General features: G+C 42.2%; 1 protein-coding gene across 1 annotated transcript in view; it reads left to right on the top strand.

Annotated features, from left to right (window-relative positions):
• tenm1 (teneurin transmembrane protein 1) overlaps positions 1-21,211 on the top strand; it is a 202,998-nt gene that overhangs the window by 150,022 nt on the left and 31,765 nt on the right. Inside the window, exon 22 of the mRNA XM_005916517.3 lies at positions 6,127-6,359. Coding sequence (XP_005916579.1) covers positions 6,127-6,359 — 233 coding nt within the window. The remainder of the gene's footprint in view (positions 1-6,126; positions 6,360-21,211) is intronic.

The raw sequence follows: 21,211 nt of genomic DNA, 5'->3' as shown, positions 1-21,211 counted from the left end.
CTGTCTATTTGAGACTCTCAGTGAATCAGTTCCAAGGCTTTTGTCCACTTTTCATCAAGCAACAATAACAACGGGCAGTTGTTTGTCCCCATGACTCATTCAGCTGAGGTCAGATTTACCTGGGTTTAATTTTGGACCTTTGTTGCACTCCTTGTTATTGTTCCCTCTTATTTTCTGTTGGGTCAGAGCTTTTTTTTGATGCCGTACTGCGGTCCATTGAAAGGCCATGAGGTTTACAGAAAAGATGATCCTGTATATACTTCTAAAAAAATGAAAGAGGACCGCTTTTTGATCAGAGTAACTTTAAGTTGATTAGGCTTCTGGGATATTGATCTGGTCGGTTTAGTAGCAGAGGGGGTTGTTAATCAGTTTCAGCTGCTGTGGTTGATGAAATTAACAACAGGTGCACTAGAGGAGCAACAAGGAGACAACCCCCAAAACAGGAATGGTTTTATACATGTTTCCCATGTCAGTACTCATCTGACGGGTTTTTCTCTAGTTTTGCATTTGAATAGTGTCTGTGTCACCACTGGTAGCATGAGGTGATACCTGGACACTACAGATGTTGCGCAGGTAGTCCAACTCCAGCAGGATGGCACAAAGGTTTGCTGTGTCTCCCTTCAGGGCCGTAGAAGGTCTTTTACCCACTGGTTTTCCCAAGTAGGAACAGGATGAGCACCCCCAGAGCTACAAACTCACCTCCAGTGAGCGAGTCTGGCTAAACAATCAGAAAAAGACTTCATGAGGGTGAAATGAGGGACCAACGCCCTCTAGTGGGTCCTGTGCTTACTGGTTGGCACTGTGGAGCTCGATTGAAATTTGCCATAGAATACCAGAATTGGCAGGTCCACCACTGGTGCTCTGTGCTGTCCCCAGGTTCACCCTGAGTGTGTGTGACAGACATGAAAGGGTCTGGAGAAGCAGTGGAGACATTATGCTGCCTATAACATAGTTTAGCATGATGGTGGGGGGGTCAGTGATGGTCTGGGGAGGCATATCCATGCAGAGACACACAGACTTCTGCAGGCTAGTCAGTGATGCCATTAGCTATCAGGAAGAACTCCTTTGACTTATTCTACACTGGTTCAGTGGGTCCTGGCTTCTTCCTGGTGCACAATGATGGCTGGTCTCATGTGGTGAGAGTATGCAGGCCGTTCCTGGAGGATGAAGGAATTGACTACCCCCATGCTCGCGTGACCTAAATCTAATAGAACACCTCTGTTTCAGTCCATCTGAAGCAGCCAGGAGCTTGGTGATGCCCTGGTCCAGATCTTGGAGGAGATCCCCCCTGACACGATCCATCGTCTCATTAAGAGCATGTCTCTGTGTTGTCAGGCTTGAATTACAAGCACCTGGCACCCATACAAACTACTGAGTACAATTTTGAGTTGCTGCAATGAAATTTCATCAAAATGAACTATTTATTAAATAGCACAACAACAGTCGCCTCGAAGCCTCACCACATCATTTTTTCACTTCGCTTTTTGGGCTGTCTTTGAATTGAGCCCTCTGTAGATTGATGATTTTCATTCCCATCGAACAATGTGACATCCATCCATTCCTAACACATTACCCAGTTCATATCAGTTTTTCCCCCATTGAACTCTGATGTGTTTTCAAAATGTTCCTTCAATTGTTTTAAGCAGTCTGTTTGACATCAGGTGAAATCAAAAGCAAAGATACATACAGGCATAAAATTACAGCTGACGAGTCATTTTCACATTATTGTTTTTGTAACCAAAGTGTCTCAACTCAAAAACATCATACATTGACGCAGCTGTTGGAAAGATTTCCACATGCAAGGAGTATGCTGTTCTCCTCCTTATGCAGCCTGCGCATACATTTATACATAAGGCTTCTTATCGCTCCCTGACATGTGGATACAATTCTGCTGACAAATATATATATGTGACACTATAAAATGATAGCAAAAACATCCTTGTGGCTTTATTGTAGGCAGTTGTAGGTTTGCTGTTTTTATACTTAGTATTATACAGGCGTGCCATTGAAAACAGGAAAAACAGGCACTGACATCGGCTCTTCTTTACTTCCTTATCAATGAAAGCCAGTTTAAGTTAGCGTAACTGGTGTGGCCCAGCGGCCCAGAGCATGTCCTTTCACCTCAGTGAAGGAAGAATTAATACATTTCATACTGGAGTTGTTGCTAAAGGGTTTTTTAAAATGGCCTGTGCAAAGTTATTGTAAATTATTGTTAAGTCATTAAAATAAGTACATTTTTTATTTGCGGTCATAAATTTTTATTACAAGTGTCTGTCCATCCGCTCATTGGATGGCTCAGTGGTTGTCTTTTAGGCCAGCACACCCTCTTTACTGAACCCAAATCCCAAAAATACAGACTAATTAAAATCCCTGAATGTTAATAGTGGGACTACCTAATAGTGTGACTACTACTTATTTATTATAAATTCATTATATTTTCATTATTCAGTTATTTTTATTAGTAATGTTAACAGTGTTTGATATCCTGGGGGAAAAAAGCAATTTTGTTGCCAAATAACTGATTTAATTTAGCTGGAATATTGTTTGACATATGGAAAGAAATTATTTCAACAGTTAGAAATTTTACATTCAAATTTTAATTACATCCTGTTATTGATCACGAGCAGCAGCATAACCAACCATGCCAAACAAGAAGCATTTAATTGTTCCAGATCACCGAAGCAAGGGAAAAAAGTCAGAAGCAACAACAACAACAAAAAAAGAACCCCAGAAGGATTTAAGCTTAACTTTCAAAGCAAATAAGCTAAATTGCTTTAAAGTTGGCGTGAGCCCTGTGCCTGGTGGTTCTTTGCCAGCTTTTTTCTTTTTTCTTTCACTGCGGGTTGCAGAGAAGTTAGTTTTATCCATAGTGCGCCTGAGGCCATCGAGTCCAAGCGATTGCTGTACTTGGACTGCATGTAGAGGAGCTGGCCGAATCTCTGCTCAACGAGATATGTTGTTTGGACAGCAAGAAGAAACAGGCCAGTCGTCTTCCAAAGAGCTGCATAACACAGGGCATGCTGACCTTACAGTTCCTTTTATTCACACATTCAAAGGATTTTAGCAAGAACTTTCAGACTGAGCAGCAGTGCAAGTTTGCCGGGCTCAACTGGAACTACGGCATGCTGCTGACCGAGCTTGTCAGGGGTCTTAGTTTTGGTTTTAGACCAGTGCTATCAGTTTTGTTTTGGGTTTTTTTGTATTTGTAAATCAGGATCCTGCATCACAGGTTGGTGGGAGGTGAAAACCCACACAGTCACAGGAAGAAGCCAAAAGCAAGCCACGAGTGCGAGCCACTCCACCGCCGTGCTGCCCCATCGTGGGTTTCTTCATTCTTATAAGCAGTTCAACCGGATTTTATATGAGGAAAGTACTTTGGTGCTGTTATTGCACTGAACACAGACGTGCGAGTTGTCTGAGAGGATAAGGCCGACGCATCTGTGACCACAGCTGCTAGTGTTATTAGGAGTTGATTCGTGGGGCTGTAGGCAACCTCCCTGTGTGAGGCTGCAAGAGGAATGCCCAAATTGACCAGAAGAAAAGTTTCACTGATTTAAAAAAAAAAAAAGAAAGAAAAAGGGGAAACTTCAAAACAGAGACAAATTCCAAGAGCTTTCTAAATGATTGTAAGCTCCATTGAAGAAGGCAAAGGGAGGTCCAGCTTTTGGAAGTCAAACATAAAAAAGCCAAACTGGTGTTTAGTTAACTCTGTGAGGTTGACTTTACTCTAGCCCTATTTTTTATTTTGGGAGGATGGGGGATGTTCGTTTGCTCTTCTGAGTTTCCTATTCTTCTCTTTTTAAAAAAAAAAAAAAAAAAATAGGCATAGCATTAGAGCATAGCATTAGAGCTAGGGTCGATTAGACCTCAGATAACAGCAAAAAGGGATTCTTGTCCCTCATAAACACAAAGCAATAATTGTAAGTATAATCAAAGGTTTATTAACCAAATTCCAAGAGCTTTCTAAATGATTGTAACGTTAAATGTAACATTTTACATTACACATTTGCTACAAGATTACAAGTAATTAAGTCCATAATGTAATTATACGAATGTATTTACATGAAATTAAATGGTTCTGGATTACATGGTTACATACATGTAATCAGATTACTTAAAATCAACATTTTGAGCATGATTTTTTATTTTTTTTTTGAGTGCAGGGTTGTAAAATTAAAAAGTGCTGGGAGACTCGCTGTAATGCTGCGAGAACGTCCTTTGAACACATCAAACTAATTACGAGCTTTTTGATACGGCGCACGAGTTCAGTGTTCAGAAGAAAAAAACGCCACTGGAAAACACAACCCCCTTCTCACACATTTAAGATGTACTCGCACTAGGTATGACTGCTGTAGCATGATTGTTGTGTGTGTGTCCCCAAAAACCCCTGCTGATTGACTCTCGCATTACTCTTTCCCTCTCTCGCTCTTTCTTTTCGATCACACGTGCTTTCAAATCGTGCTCCTTCAACTGACATTTTAGTCATTCTGTGACTCAATTAGGGAAGGGGTGACACGTTGTCCTCGCACTAGCTTGTTAATTACTTAAGAAAATGTTCACAAAGACATCTGTTGTTGAGAAAGCGTTAGAAATCCATGCGCAGCGTGCGCAAGTCCAAATGAGCTGCACCCAGGTCCAATTCTTCAAGCGAGCCGGGAAAGAGTTTGCTTAATCGCTAATCAGACAAACTGGACTTGGGGGCAAAGGAGCCTGATGCGACGCCTCCTGTAGCTGTGTTTTAGAATCAGCCTGCTTTGCTGCGCCTGGCAGAGGGTCGAATCTGTGCTTATCAAAGGCATTTTAGAGCGAGACGCGCTGCCTGGTGTCAGAGAGCTGCGTTTCAGTCGGAGGTCGCGGCTCCTCCGACAGGATGAGAGCCCAAAACACACGTTTAAAAGCACCCAAGAAACACGGGGCCATTTGAAGTGGTCAGCTGTGTAATCTTAATCCAACTGAATATTTATGGAAAGAACTGAGACGCACTGTTGGGATAAAAGCAGCCATAAACCTGAAGGAAGTGCAGTCGTTTTTAGTGAAGTTTTAGAAAATTCAGAGAAGGGCATTTGTTCTACAAACAATAAAAATCATGTCGGGTAAAAGGAAAATATCAGTTTTATTTTTAAGCAAACAAGGTCTCTGATTAGGATGTAAGAGTCATGTAAGTTCAGTTTTACATCATCAGTGTTTTTACGCCTTGTTATTGTTTCTGTGGACAGATCAGCACTAAAAGGAGGAATTACTTATCTCGATGCAGTGTTACGTCTCCGCGAATTTAGTCTGCAGTCTGTTCATTACAAGGATAATGTGTAGCTCGTTACAAAAGAGAGTTATCTCTGGATACAGTGGTGCCACTTTCCTTTTAAACGGGATTTCTGTCCTTATAAAAAAGGGTTTACAGTAGCTCAGGAGGACTTTGTACTGTTTTTCTCAACAGTCTAACTAAATCCACTGGTTGTTTGTTCTTACACTCTGAAAGGACCCATGTAAATGCTTTTGAAACAAGAGTAAGGAGTGGTTCCATCTGTTCAGCTTTCACTTCATTTTACCGTAGGTAAGCTGTGGCATCTTTACTGCTAGCTTACAGCAGGGAAAACATCATGATTTGGGTTAAAATCCACTTTCTACAATGATAAATGCATATGTGAAAGCTCCACTCTGGCCCCAAATGTAAAGAAAAAAAAACATGCTGTGCAACATGTTGACATTTTGAATTCATAAGCATATTAAGAATGTCCCTAACATACACAATGCTAAAAATAAGATTATCACTCAGGACTATTCTTCAGCTGCAGTGGCTGTGGCCATCTGTACTATGTAAATTAGAAGGTATTAATCTTGTTGCTTCGGCAGTGTCGCAAATTTACTCCAGGAGTCTCACAGTAATGCTATTCACTGGGATGACCTAATTGCCTCTAAATACCTATATTTCAAGTGACGGTGTTGTCTAGGCAGGAGTATGGAGGTGTAGTATAATTTTGCAAAACTAGGCTAGTGTCTCAGTCAATGTCACTTTGAGCTGCAGTGTAATAAATACAACACCAGACAAGCAAGAAACAAAAGAAAGTAGCATGTACAGTTTCACTGTACAACCTGTTTCAACTAACTTTGTCCACCTTGTCTCACTAGCACCAGCCCTGCCCACAAGTACTATCTGGCCATGGACCCGAGGGGGGAAGTTCTGTATGTGTCTGACACCAGCAGTCGCAGAGTTTACAGGGTGAGGAACCTCGGGCAGCCAAAAGATCCATCTCGCAATCTGGAGGTAGTTGCTGGGACGGGGGAGCAGTGTCTACCTTTTGACCAGAGCCACTGTGGAGAGGGCAGGAAGGCCACGGAAGCTGCACTCAATAACCCTCGAGGTAGGACAGCCTTCAGCCCTCCAGGTGAATATTTACAGATCTGTTGGTCAGTACATCTGTTGGTGCATTTAGCTGGAGTTGTTGCCTTTGGCTAGAAAAACAGCCGTAAATATCAGGATTTTGATATTGGCGCGGCTTGTTACGCACCCACATTTTATGCGGACTGATTGTGCTTCAGCACATCTCACCGTTCAGTTTCATTCCAGTGCCTTAACTATCAGGATTGAGATCATTATAGGACACAAAGCTTCTATGACAATCTCAAAACGCCACACTGATAACATTGGAACAGTGATACTCTGTGTGCTTTAAACATCTTTGGTTCAATATCCATGTGAGCGAGTGATAGCATCTTTTTAAAATCATAATATTGATAAAAAGACCTTAGATACTTTATCATGTTTTCATTACTATACTGATAAATCTATTTCAGTCGGATGCTTTTTCACATTATATTGAGTTATTGATTATTTAGATATTATATATTAAGTATGAGTGATGCTGCAGAGCTAAAAAAACTATAAAAGCATGTATGCTTAAGAAGAGAGCGTGGTGAGCTCTTGTTATGGAAAGTAAGTGACTCTCAAATCATTGTACCAGCAGGAAGCTGCAGCCACAGTGAAGTGCATGCAAACGGGGCTGATTAACTCACTGAAAACAGCCACAGAACGTTGAAAATTCAGTGTAACAACGATCCCAATGTTGTGCACCGCTGCCTCGGAAAAAGGTCATAAAGACCCGGTTCATGCCATGTTATTATGGTTTCTTTCTGCCTTTCCTCATCACTGTAGAGCTGGCCGGGACAGTAAAGGCTAATTACAAGCTACGAGCACGGCTGGAGTAAAGACAGTGCGGCTATGGGAAGATAACCTGTGCACACATGTAGCAGTGAGCAAGGAAAGAGAGATAGCCCTTTACAAATCTTTACAAATGAATGCAAGCTGCACAGCCAGTGTTAAACATATTCAGTATTATGGACATGGCCATTTGGTTATCGTTTTCTTTATAAATTACTTTTCCCTGCATTTTGTGTACAGGAAACATTTTTGGATTTAATGTGCACAGTGAGCTCATGTTCTGTTTGTCAGACGAAGGATAATTATAGTGCAAAGTGATTAACATGACTCTTTAAATTATCCCGCCGACTTCAGAGCACGTTTCAGTCGGGTGTATACTTATTATAATGAAGCGAAAATTAGCCGTGCACCTATTGCAGGAATGACTCATGTTATGTTTTGACCAAAGTGACATTTAAAGCTTTGTTTCTCATATGATTTGTTGAATTAGCACGTGCACCACATGCCCTCAAATATTTAGATAATCCCATGGCATTAAAATTATGTTTAATTGGTTCAAAGCTCCAACTGTTCACTGCCACAAAACACCCCATCACAGTCTCACCAGCAGCCCAGCTACATGGATAGATTGATGGATTCATGCTGGTTGTGCTTTTTCACCACCCTGCCATCATTATTTTTTATTTTTTTTATGTAAATTGATTTAACCAGGCACCACTATTATATAATGCAGTTGTTATATAGCTCCTGCCATTCATTTGTACGGTGCTAAAACTTGAAAGTTGCCTTTTAAAGTCTTTACCTAATTTACCCTAAAAAATAACAGTAATACTGTTATTTTGCTGGATTAAAAGCAGACTGCCTGCCAGGGTACAGCTAGACCTTTTCCACAGCAGACACTTTGCCATGGCACAGTAGGACCAGAACAGGTGTGACTAATAAACTAATAATCATGGCTGCAGTCCATTGAGGTGCTCTAGTTTCAGGCTCTGGTATTATGTATGCTGACTCACTGTCAGGGCTTCCACTTCAATGGAATAAGGCCATTGTTAATGCTGTTCGCTGCACCTGTGCTTTTCTTGCTTTAACAACTCCAAATGTCTCTGTGGAAAAAAAGTAGAGAAAGGTCTGTTTTTGGCTCTGTGGTTCAAAACACCCCACAATGTAATGACTGGAAATGGAAAAGGGGAAAAAAAATCTATTCTTCATTCCACGGACTTGTCCACAAAGCCTAATTTAGACGAATTACCAGAAAATATGTCATGAGGATGTGACTTAGAGCATGCTTTCCATCATTTTTTTTGTGCTGACTGCTCACGGTAACACAGTGCACCCTCGAAGCTGCAGTCAGCACACAAACACATGTACTTACTTAGGTTTCAGGTCGGGTTGCGTTCATGGACATTTAGTTTGTGTAAGCACCATTTTTTCACCTTTTCTTTTTAAAAAGAAACCATTAAGTTGATGAATTAAGCATAGCCTAAGTAAACTTAAACGTAAACCCAAATTACTATCACACCTGCAAACAAGTTGAAAAAAGAAATCAGGTGTAGGGATACAAACATGTGTGAGAAGTGTTCAGCATTGTGTAAAAATCTTGAGCCACCCCTCGTTTCTTTATATTTTGCTTGTGATGAGCCACAGATAGCAAACTATAAAGCCTTACAGGGTGACTCAAGACTTTTGCACAGTACTGTGTCTTGCATTAAACTTGTATATGTTTAGTTTGAGTGCAAATGTGTGGCAGTATTATGATAAATCCATCAAACAGCAAGAAGTTTGAATCATGAATTCATTAGAAAGTAAAAAATAAAAGTTTCCAACCTTGAAACGCCAAGTTTATCGTACATGACTTTTTAAGACCTCTACATCATCAGGGGGATTTTTATTGTAAACAACATGTTTACAATCAGACACATGCTGTGCTCATACATGCAAATTTATATTATCAGAAGGTTGAACAAACACCTTTTACAAGGTTAGATTATAAACTATAATAACAGAAAGTTACAAAATTGTAACAAATTTTAGCATTCAATAGATTGTTTATGTGCATTAAATTAAGCAACTTACGAAATGATTAACTTATCTGCGTTTGATTCTCGGCTTTTAGGGAGAATGTTGGCAGTCGTGTCCTTGTATTTCACACAATATGTGTTTCAGATGGTCTCCTTTTGAATATACTTCAGATATTCGCTGCAGAAAATTCTACGCATTATAAACTGAAAGCCTAAATTTACCTATCTCCAAATTGTCCTGGTCTAGTCCCTAAAATATTCAGTTTCAAATCCTTCTCTGTATGCACACTGTGGCTGTGGTAACAGTCATAAATTCCTGTGACGCAGAAGCGCTGTACTCTTCTGTCTCTTCTGTAGACTGATTAAATCGCCACGTTATTTTGCTCGTTTCTGTCTACAAGAGAAATATTTTTATCTTGTTCCTAAGGCAAGGGAAGTTTGATCTTTGTTAAAATGACAATAATAGTTCAACTAATAGGGTAAGCATGGCTTCCCCTGGCTTACAGGGGGAGAAAGCACTTGTAGGCATAAACTTAAACCAGAATATGCCTGTCATATTAAGCGTTTCTAATGCACAGAAGTCTGCAGATTTAGTTTTTCATTCCCTCCTAGCTTTAGCCGGGTTCAAGCAATTTAAATTAATGCACATACATTTCAGACATTAAGCCCGGGGTGTTGATTTGAATTGGTTAATCGTTCTGCCCTCACTTATTAGCTGACAGGAGTGGATTCCAGCTTTTCCTGCTATTGTCTGCCATTGCACGACTACATTTTAATTCCTTTTGTTCTGTCCTGGCTGTGAGCTGTAGCAAATTTAACTGGTCTTGTCTGACTTTTGTCATCAACCCACAGAATACCTGGGGTTAGGGATTTTTTTTTCTTTTCTTTTGGTCCCTTACACTCATAGCAGTTTGGACAATAGTGGTGAGAGAAACAGTCTTCGTCTATAAAGCGGTGCTGAATGTGTTTATTGTATATAGTGCTGCAAAATGTGTTCCAAAAGAAGAACGACAACAGATGGTGTGACCTCCGCAGGCTGATATAACCTCAATATCATAGCGACAGAAGCCTAAATGTGCAGAGAAACTGCAGCAAGTTCTCAGAGATTCTCACAACAGCTTATCTGTGTGTGTAAGAATCTGAGCTGTTTTAAAAACACAGAGAAGCAAACACAGACTACTGATTTAATTTATTTTTCTGTTAATGTTCATCTGCGTCTTCACATTGCAGAGATCCATATTTTTGCAAGCGTATGTTGACAATTCATCTCAATTTAGCCGTCCTTCACACCCACACGTTATATCGTTTATTCTGTGATGTACTGTGCACCGTGACTGTATGCACAGACAAAGGGTGATGCAAATATAACTGCACAAGTACAGCTCCAGGTTGCCTACTGACTAATGCTACAGTTTGCAGTAAAGCTCGAGCGCTCGTATGCAGAAAAAGCTGCAGTTCACTTTATTTGGTCAGTGACTCTGAACTCACCGCGGATTAAAATCAAATGTCATATGCTACATCAGTTGTCCTCCAGGATGTCACACTACAAAGGTTAAAATGGCAGATTTTTTGTTCCTGCCTTCCAGCGTTCAGTCTCCAAGTGTCACGGGAGATTTTTTAGCCACAGGCCTGTCACTCAGGCTACACCCACAGTCCTGCAAGGCCTGTTCTGTCAGTCATACTCAGCGTGCGCCTGCGACGCCGTCCGACGTCGGAGGCAGACAGCCGGTCGATACAGAGCGCAATAAATAAACGTAGCGTGCCTCCGTTCTTTAAATGTCACTAAACACAGGGAAGCTCCAGGTTTGATGGGGGATGTTTGATTTTAATTTCCTCCATCTTCTGGAGTTCATTCAGATATATAAAAGGGACTAGAGGAGGAAAAAAGAGAAACAAGAAGATGATAAGCGAAAAAGATCGCGGTTGACTCGTACTACCATTTGACACGTGATCTGTGGCCTACTGCTCTGTGTATACGCGCTACTTACACCTTAGAACATGCCATATCTCTGCCTTCGTGCAGTAATAGAATATTCTGTCCCAAGACTCCTCTTGTTCACTCAGGGTGCGGTAATTTATACTGACTCATTGGAGTTCACAGAGTCTCTTCTGTGGCTATTGTGCTCCTACTAACCAGCTCTTATAAAGGATCTAGAGATTTCTGCCTGGAGCCCCTCGGTTCGCTGTCATCTATCTGCCACAGCCCACACTCCCCTCCTCCCATCACCCTCTCTCCAATGGTAATGAGTGGTAGACTTCACAGAGAAATAGCTGTCCCCTTCTTTTTTGAAGTTGTGTCTCTGTGATTCTCCAGCATTGATCTCGCCTCTCGTCCTCTGGTGAGCTCCTCGCTCCAAATTAGCACCTTCCTCTTTTTTCCTTACTTCTTCCATCTGTTTTTCCTCCCCCCCACCACCAATCGCGTCGATGAATCACCCCCGTGCCCCGGTGTTCAAATAGCAGCGGTAGGCCTGCTGCGACACATAATATTGTTGCAGCATGGCAAAACAGTTGTTAAACAGTAATCCATAATTTTAATTTAGCTGACAGCCTTGCGATGTTGCAGAGCGTTCTCGTTTATAGTCCCCCCCCCTCACTCCACCCCACAATAACCTAAGCTACAGGGATTATCGTGTGTCCTTCAAACATTCACTTATGAATACAAGATCTGGGGCATTGTTTGGAGCTGGCTGCACATTTGCTTCTGCAGTCAATTAGCTTGGTAAATAAAAGGCCTTGCTCCATTTAGGATGGATCCCATGTCTGACATGAAAGAGGCGTCAATCCCTCAGGAACAGGAACAGCCTTGGCTCACATTTTAGACTAATTCCGTTCACAGCGTAAAGGGGTCCCTTTTTTTGTTTGGTTGTTTTTTTAAGCAATCGTCCAATAAAAGACACACATATGTAAAAATAGCAGAGTGTTCTGTTTCTTTCATGTGTTGGTTTGGACAGAGGACTTCAGAGGGAGTCCGGTGATTGAAGGTTTAGTTGTTGGCGGCTGCAGTGTGCAGGTCTTATCTTTAATTTGTTGACTAGTCCCAGGCAGCAGAGCTGACATCCACAGAGAGAGGTGTGCGCGTCTATGCGCGTGCACGTGGTGGTGGGAGCACTTGCATTGTCAGTCTCTCTTTCTGACCCACAGGGGGCAGACTAATGCCCTTATCAGAAGCTGACATGCTGCCACCACATTTCTCCCTGTGCCCTGTCGGCCCGCTCTCTCTCCCCTCCCCTTTTTTCTTTTCTCTTCTCCACTGCTTTCATTCAGTCCCTTTCTTTGCAACTCTCTCTCTCTCTCTCCCCCTCACACTGACAGACACATTTGTCCCCCATCTCACTCGGCAACACAGCTGCGAGGCACGCCATCGGTGATGAGATAGCGGGGCCTGGTTGCCGAATGAAGCTGTGGGGTTTAAACTGGTTGCGGTTATTTGCATGTTGAACAGCCTGGGTGTGTTTAAAAAAAAAAAAAAAGAAAGAAAAAGCGTCAGAGCCACGGGTTAATACGCTTCACGTGGCACAGAGCTGCTCAGAGACCACGACAGCCAGGCTTTCATGCTGTACAGTAGCTGTCTTGGCTGGTGGTTGACATATAAGCAGCTTAGGTGAATGAATATCTTCACACACTGGGTGCTGGTCTCATTAACAGAAATAGCTGGAAACGCAGCAGCGCGCGCAGGATCACTTCCCAGTTTGTTTCAGCAGCGGTGAATCAAACGGTGCTTCGCTGTCAGCCAGGCCGCACTCAAACCATTAACTCAGCAAACACTGGTCCCCTGCCTCTGCTCAGGCAGTGATGCCTTATGAGTGGTACTGTCCTTTAACTGCACCGCTCTAATCGCTGCGGCCTGCGTTCCACTTTTCTTAAATCTGCTACTTCCCAAAACTGTGTTAGCGAGAGGCAGTGAGGGAAGTTCTGAGGTCTCCTACGGCTGCGAGGCTGGTCTGTGCCAGCTGCTCCGCGTTATAGCAGCGGAATGAAAATGCCATTGTTATTCTATCAAGTAAATACAGGCCCAGTACTGCCGATACCAACGCTGAAACTAATAACATGTCACAGTAACAGTGTGTCGTGATTTATGAGATGAATAATAATCAATTAGCAAATTCTAAACACATTTTAATGACCTGTAGAATACTGTAATTGTTACTTTCCGCATTAATTAGTTAATGCAACAAAACACAACTTTTAGCTTTTCATGTATTATGAAACTCTGTTTTTTGTCCGTCTCTAAAGCACTTTGGGTCGACTTCTGTTGTTCTAACTTGCTTCAGGCTATAAACAAAACAGATCTCACAATCAACAGGAAAAGGTTCTGACATTTTTCATAGTTCATGTTTAGGGATATTGTTTCTTTTCTAACAAAATAACTTATTTAACATGGCTATAGACAGGCTCAGAGTATATTCAATTAAAATAATACATTCTGTTATTTGAATGTCTGAATATAGTCTATAGATACTCAAGTCTGCTAAAGTAACAGCTATGATGACCAACAGCACTTAATGATAAAGAGACCAGAGTAGGGAGGAGGGGGTGGAGTAAAGTGTAGCTGCACGAGATGAGCAGTGTTTGTGGAGACACGTCTCCTGTTCTGCTGAACTTAGAGGATGGAAACAAACTAAAGTATTGATCCGGTTATGCTAATGTCCATCCGAACACCAATACCAGCACTGCATTGATACTATAAATTAGATTGATCCACTGCTACTGCTATAGAAGTAGATAGATTGAAATATTATTATTGTTGGTATTGGTATCGGATCAATACTAGCATGATAGGAACGATACTTTAGTATGTTTCCAACCTCAAAGTTCAGCATGTAGGACACTGAATCGTGTTAAGTAAATAATTTTTGTGGGAAAGAAAAAAATATACCTCAAACATCCACTGTGAAAAATGTCTGAAGCTTTTTCTGCTGGCTGTCACGTCTGTTTTATTTATAGCCTACAGCACATTTAAACAACAGAAGCCGACCCAAGTGCTTCAGAGACAGGCGTATTTACCTTCCAGGTCTCCAAAAAAGCCCAGTTTCAAATACACAAAAAGTTTGTGTTAACAAATTATTGTGAGAAGCAAAATTCACAGTGATTTCATGAATGATGATTCACCTGGCATAGTGCTGGTGTTGGTATGGACCTGCGTTTACTTGGTGTAATTACTGGGTACTGGACTGATACCAAAATTTGCCGTATCACACAGCACTAAAGTGAAGTCCTACGGCAGGGTAGCTGATCTGTGCCAGCTGCTCCGTGTTATGACGCCGGAATGAAAATGCCATTGTTATTCTACCTCTGGCTCCCATAGCATTTAGTGCAGAGAGACAGTTGCACCTCGCAAAACAGGAGAGCGGATTAAATTGATAGAGAAACAGAGGGAGCTCAGGACCGAGGGAGGAGGAGAGTTAAAGATAAAGCGAGTGCAGCCGAGAATGAAAAATAATATGACATTAATAGAGAAAAATTGAAAATGGAGAGAACCAGAGAATGCATGAAATGGATGAGGAGAGAAATAGAGCGAGAGTGGACTGAGTGTTTCGCATCCAAATCCTGCAGCATGCAGCAGTCCCACTCCTCATCTGCATATTAAACTGGCCCTGTGGCTGCTTTCCCGCTCAGTGGGTCAACTATCATTGTTTTTGTTGGTTTAAACAGAGCGCTGTTTCACAAAAACAAGGGCATATGATAAGTCACACTGCGTTTTTTGAACTCAAAGATTCGGTTCGTGTGTGAGCACGTGCACGTGCGCGCACAGCCTGCCCCCGTGTTTCCTTTCGCATTGACCGAGCTTTTGTCTTTGCCCCTGGACATTCCTGCATTAATGATACACACATGAATTAATCACACAGCAAGGCAAACAGCAGCATACTCTATGATAATGCAAAATAGAGGAGACGCCATTGGGTCATGCTAGTTCTACCGCAGCTCGTTTTCACACTGCAGCATCCATGATAATTAGGAGAGCGGCGGCGGTTTTGTCGAGGCAGAAATGCATCGTTGAGCAGCCACAATATGAAACTGTGCCAGAGACTCATTTTCTCTCAGAAATAATGCTAAGAATATAGCTGCCAGCGGCAAATCTGGAGGGCCAAGCAAAAGAGCGTGAGGCAAGACACATAGCAACGCAGGTACATCAGGAGTTTTTCAGCAGGTGAGCCAAGTTTGACATAGCTGGGGAAAGAATTGCAGACACATGGCCCGTGTCATGTCTGCATTTTTACTGCTGACTTTGTCGCTGTATGAAACAGTGACAGGCCCTGCTCGACTGCATCGCATTAAAAGATAACTCTGGGTAAATAATGCATGCAGCCTCACTTTATGCCGCGTGTTTTTCTGAAAATTTCCAGCTGACCCACTGCCACAAGTCACACTAGGCTCTTTCCAGATGGTCTAGTGAAACACTTGACAATAAAAAAAACACTAGAGCTCTGATGCTGAATGTTCTTTCAGTCACAGCTAAACAGCTTGGGTTTTTATGAACATATACACAGAGAGAGAAAGTCAGTTTTTTAGTTTTCTGTCAGTGCTCTTCAAATAGGCTTTAACTGCTGATCTGGTAATACTGGTGACCAACACGTTGTCATCAGTTTAAGTGGGAATCAGTTTTGCACCAGTTATAAGAGCTGAAGTGCTTTGGACTGCACTGGACTGCTAATAATACACAACTGTTAATAATGTAATCTACAAACTGTAAAACTGCCACTTTCAGAAACTGTAAGTTCTGTTTGTCTGTGGTCAAGAGAACGCCGCTGCTCTGCACTGTCAAACAAATGTCAAACTTTCTGTTTGGGTTTGTCTTTCTGGGACTCAAGTCCCACAGGGGGCATCCTGGCTTTGTGACAAGGTCACGCTACTTTGGCGTTGTCATTATTTATGAGAGGTAAAGACGTTGCTTGTCAGGAATTGTTGACATATGTCATTTAAGCATCTGAGCAATGTTTTCATGCTTTTGCACTGGTGGCAGCTGTGGCCAGAACTGCTGCATTTAAGGTCTTGTCTGTCTGCTCTCATGAAAGTGATATTTTTGGTGCGTCTTTAGGGAATTTAAGTGAGTTTTTCGGGATTCTTCTAATATGGTAGAAATATTTACGTGTAAAAAAGCCACTCTGGCCTAAGAAAAAGTACATAGTTCACAATAACTGTTAGCTAATCACGACAGGATGTTACACAAATGTCAGATGGCATGAAAGATGAAGTGATGTTCAGATTTCAAAGGTCAAAGGTCAAATTCACTCTGTAGCGTTTGGAGAAAAGACACTCTTCTGGCCCTTCCTCGCCAACATCACTCAGATACTGGACTGATGTTAGTAATCTTAGGGATTCACCGCGAAACCTGTACTGTAGATAAAAGCATTTATGTTTTAGAAGCTGCAGAACTCCATATTTGGAGGATTTTCTGCTTTCGTTGGTTCAACATTGTGTTTGGTTCAGAATTAGCCTTATGTATAAAACTTACAGGGATGTTAACTCCAGCCTGACTGGCTGGCTGAGGCTTGCAACCAGTCCTAGACTTTCTGGTGAAGAATGCTTTGAGTTTGATTAGACAGCTCCTTTCAGACAGAATGAGGACTTAGCTGTCAGTCAACAAAAATAAGTTCAACAAAACTCCAAACTGTGGATTTTTCAGTTTATTATATTTGCTAAAGTACATTCGCCTGGACCTCTGCTGGCCTTCTGTACAGTCCTAAAGAGAACACTTTTCAATAGACGCATGCTACAGCATCCACAATGTGTTATTCTGCATGAGTAATAGCAAGCAATGTGAAATGAGTCTGATTTTTAAAATTATGATTGGACAAAGTCATTTACTGAAACAGCTTTCTTTGCTGCCTTACAATAAATGCAGATGGATTTTGTATGTAAAGTGACCTTGGGTTTCTTGACAGGTGCTAATTCTGATTTAATATTCTGATTTTTATTATAAACCCTTTGGAAAATTTTAAAATTTTTCAGTCAGGTACTTTAATTCATAGTGTGCCAAAAACATTTTGGAGCTTCAGAAATCCCTTACAGGGGAGAATATATATACTCCTCTGTCGTCACACACATAAGGACTTGAGTGGGATCCCATTCTTAATCTATAGGTTTTAGTATAATGTTGGCCCACCCTTTGCATCTATAACAGCTTCAGCTCTTCTGGGGAGACTTTATGCAAGTTTTAGGAGTGTTTATGGGATTTTTTTGACCATTTTCCCAGAAGCTCATTTGTCAGGCACTGATGTTGGAAGAGATGCCCTGGCTCGCAGTTGTTGCTCTAATTCATCCCAAAGGTGTTGTGTCAGGCTGAGGTCAGGACTCTGTGCAGGCCAGTCAAGTTCTTCTACACCAAACTCACTCATCTATGTTTGTATTGATCTTGCTTTGTGCACTAATGAGCAGTCATGTTGGAACAGGAAGGGGCCATCCCCAAACTGTTCCCACAAAGTTGGGAGCATGATGCTTGGAGCATGATGCTTGGAGCATGATGCTTGGTGATGTTGCTTGGTGATGTTGCAGCTGCTCGGCCATGGAAACCCATTCCATGAAGCTCACTGATCTTGCGCTAATCTGAAGGTATCGTGAAGTTTGAAGGGCTATAGTGACTGACTCTGCAGAAAGTTTTCAACTTCTGAGCACTATGAGCCTCAGCATCTGCTGACCGCACTCTGTGATTTATGTGGCCTAGATGAGTTGCTGTTGTTCCCAATTACTCCCACTATGTTATAATACCATTAACAGTTGACTGTGGAATATTTAGTAGTGAGGAAATTTGCCTGGTGCACAGGTGGCATCCTATCACGGTACCATCCTGGAATTCACTCAGCTCCTGAGAGCGACCCGTTCGTTAACAAATGTTTGTAGAAGCGCTCTGCATGACTAGGTGCTGGATTTGTTATGGGTTTATATGGGATTTGGATGGGTGGGTGAATACTTTTGGCAGTTTGGTGTAAAATCGGTTGGATTTAGTTGTTGACTAACACATAGAATAGAGCATTCCACACAATATATTTTATTTATTGCCATAAATGGTCCCCGACAGTGACACATTACACCTTTAACATTTCTAGCAAACTTTTTTGCTGACCCATTGACTCAGGGTTTCAGAGACCTGGTAGTCCTCAGATCTAAGAGTATTAAAACATGAGATGGAATTCATCTAATGGTAGTAGAGGGATGGTCAGTTGAACTTTATTTTTTAGCTGAATCAGATAGATGAATCAGGCTTATCTGGGATTACTTGGAAGAACAGGGACTGCTTTCAAAAATTATTCGTGCTACGTTCTGATAAGGTCAGGGTCAGCGGAAAACTGATATTCTGAGAAGAAATTGTCTGCTGTCAAGGTATACACAGGACAAAAGAAAGTACGATTATACACTAACAACAAGCTCTGCCTTTACAATGCCTCCTATTCAAGCAATAAATAGGTGGTACGCTATAGAGACTGACAGCTACCTTGTTTGTAGTCGGAGTGTGTAGAGTAGCTTCAGAGAGATTACTGAAGCTCACTGTGTGTGTAATGAAGCGCAGAGTCAATAAGACATGCAGGCTTAAGGCCAAGGGCTGAGCCTTTGCGCCAAAGGTGCAACATGTGTGCCAGTCAGCAAACCTGTATATGCTCGTTTTTGATTGACAGGCCGCTGGTCGCCGGACCGTCTGTGTTTCCGATTCTGAAGGGACAGGCAGTTAGTTATGGAAGCCTCGTTAAAGGTATGTCAGGCTGACAACGTCAGTGTGATCATGGGAAATGTGACACGCGTGTCCCTTTAACTGGTCGGGATGGCCACTGCTGGCAGCTGGCCTGTCAACCTCCACTGGGAGCTTGGCACACTGACAGGAGGAGTGGAGCTTTGCTACCGCGGAGGAATAAATTGCATTTACTTGAGGTGAAAGCCCAAAATACGGGCGATACACACAGATGGACGCATTTGTCTCGGTCACGGGGGTGGAGGGAGTTCTGATGAGAGGGGAGAGATAGTAAACTCGTGCTTGCTGTTAGCCAGTCAGTTCTTTAGACGTACTGGGCAGAAAGATGAAAAAGCGGAGCGATGGTAGCGGACGTACTTGCACATAGCAGTTTAGCTGAATCTCCCTGTGTGAGAGTGGGGGTCAGCAGCTGTTAAAGGGGTGGAAAAACAGAGCCAGTAATTGTTCACACCTGGGCACTATTATCACCTGCAGCTCTCCAAGAGTCCATTTGTCACATCTCAACCCGAGGATGTGCTCACACAGTTGTTTGGGAAAACGATGAGGCAAAATCTTAGATGGCTGTGATAGAGACTACACTGGTGCTGCCTCTGGCTAGGACACTGGGATGTCTTTGTACGTGGGATACTTTGTTTGGGTGGAAGCTGCATAGATTTGCACTCTATAGTAGTTTTCTGCCGCTCTTCCGTTTGCTTTTTTTCAGATGTCAGAACATTTGTTCCTCCCATCTGATCCCACTTCCTGTTTTTTGTTGCTGTTTTTTCTTTTTTGTTGTTGTCATTTTCATGGCATCATGCAATATTGCCACGATGGCGTGGTTGGTAAAAGAGCGCCTATTGATAGACCTTCTTGTGTTTTGTTTGATGTTCTAAACAGTGCGACATAATCTGCAAGACACTCGCACAGATCCCAAACCCCTCAGCCTTTCATGGAGCTTTCTAGTCCAAAGCATTTCAATTGCTTTTTATAATTGAGTTTGTCTGCCGCTTCTGTGATTGCTTTGGATCTCTCTTTTGCTATCAAACAAGGCAATTACCACCGAATCGCATATTTTTCTGAAAAAGAAAAGGGAAAAAATGTTTATTTGCATGAATATTAGCATGCAACTAATTCAAAATCTCCTTTCAGGTCTCTGCGTGCGAGAATTCCTCGCCTCGCCATACATGTGTAGTTGGGAACTATACCAGCTCAAAATAAAGGAGAACGCTATCAATAATTAATTAATGCGGGTTAATATGTTAACAAACTTATAGTGGTTGGTAATTAGATGAGCCACAGTGTCTGATTCAGACTTAATTACTAAGCCACTGTCTGTTCTGTGGGGCTTCAATGAATAATTAATTACAAGAAGCATGAATTATTTCTGCTTACCAAAGATCCACAAGAAATACACGCCTCTGCTATTTAGTATTGATCGATAGAACGTGTTTGATTGGGGAAATAGGAGCAACTATAGCACAGCAGTTAGGAGATGAGCATGTCATAGATTATAGAGCCGTTTGCTGCAGAAGGTGCAGGATCGGGGACTGATTGCAGCACTAGCAAAATGTGTACAGCACAACTTTTTCTTCTTTGCACAGGTGTGCAATCAAACATTGTGTGAAATGAACACATTTGGACTCACACATATACCACAGAGTGCACAGAGGCGTTTCACAATTCTGAAATTGAATGAGGCGGTTTATTTTCCCTCCTTTAGTGCACATGGGCGACCCAAGTGTCTTGATGAAAGTTGTGCGTGCGTGTGTGTATCTGCAGACGCTCTGATTTACCCGCTCTATATTTGCATATGCACAATGTGATTAACTGCCAAGCCTTATCTTTTCCGCCTAGCTTCTTCATTGCATGCATTGCGCGCACACAAACACTCACACACCCACAAGCTGCCGCGAACATGTGCACACATTCACACTTTTACGTACCGGCAGCGTTGTGTGTTTTCAAGGAGAAATGGTGAAGGTGAGGTGCAAACCACACAGCAAGCTAAAGACTCTGAGACAGTCTGTTATTCAGCTTCACTCACAATTGGACTGCAGCAGTTAGTGAACCCTGCAGGCTTTCCCCAGCTAATGTGGTTGACTTTATTTATGGCCAGTGTGCCTCGCTTGGGCCAGTCGTGCAGGTGAAACTGTCTATCGCTCTGCATTCAGTTGTCAGTCACATACAGTTACTTTGTACAGAAATGCCACGGGCCATAATCAGCTCCAGCTCGCATCATTTACTGTAGATGTTGTAATAATATGTCAGTCCATGTCATTAACACTCACTGGGCCTGGGGGATACGGGAGGGCAGATTGAATGGCTTACACCTCGGGCTGCTGGCACCCTGTGTGGGTGTGTGCGTGTGTGTGT

The sequence above is a fragment of the Haplochromis burtoni genome, unplaced genomic scaffold, assembly GCF_018398535.1.
Source record: "Haplochromis burtoni strain Fernald_Lab_line unplaced genomic scaffold, NCSU_Asbu1 Contig_19, whole genome shotgun sequence".
Classification (NCBI taxonomy): domain Eukaryota; kingdom Metazoa; phylum Chordata; class Actinopteri; order Cichliformes; family Cichlidae; genus Haplochromis; species Haplochromis burtoni.
The sequence above is the reverse complement of the archived record's forward strand: the minus strand, read 5'-3'. Positions and strand labels throughout refer to the sequence as shown.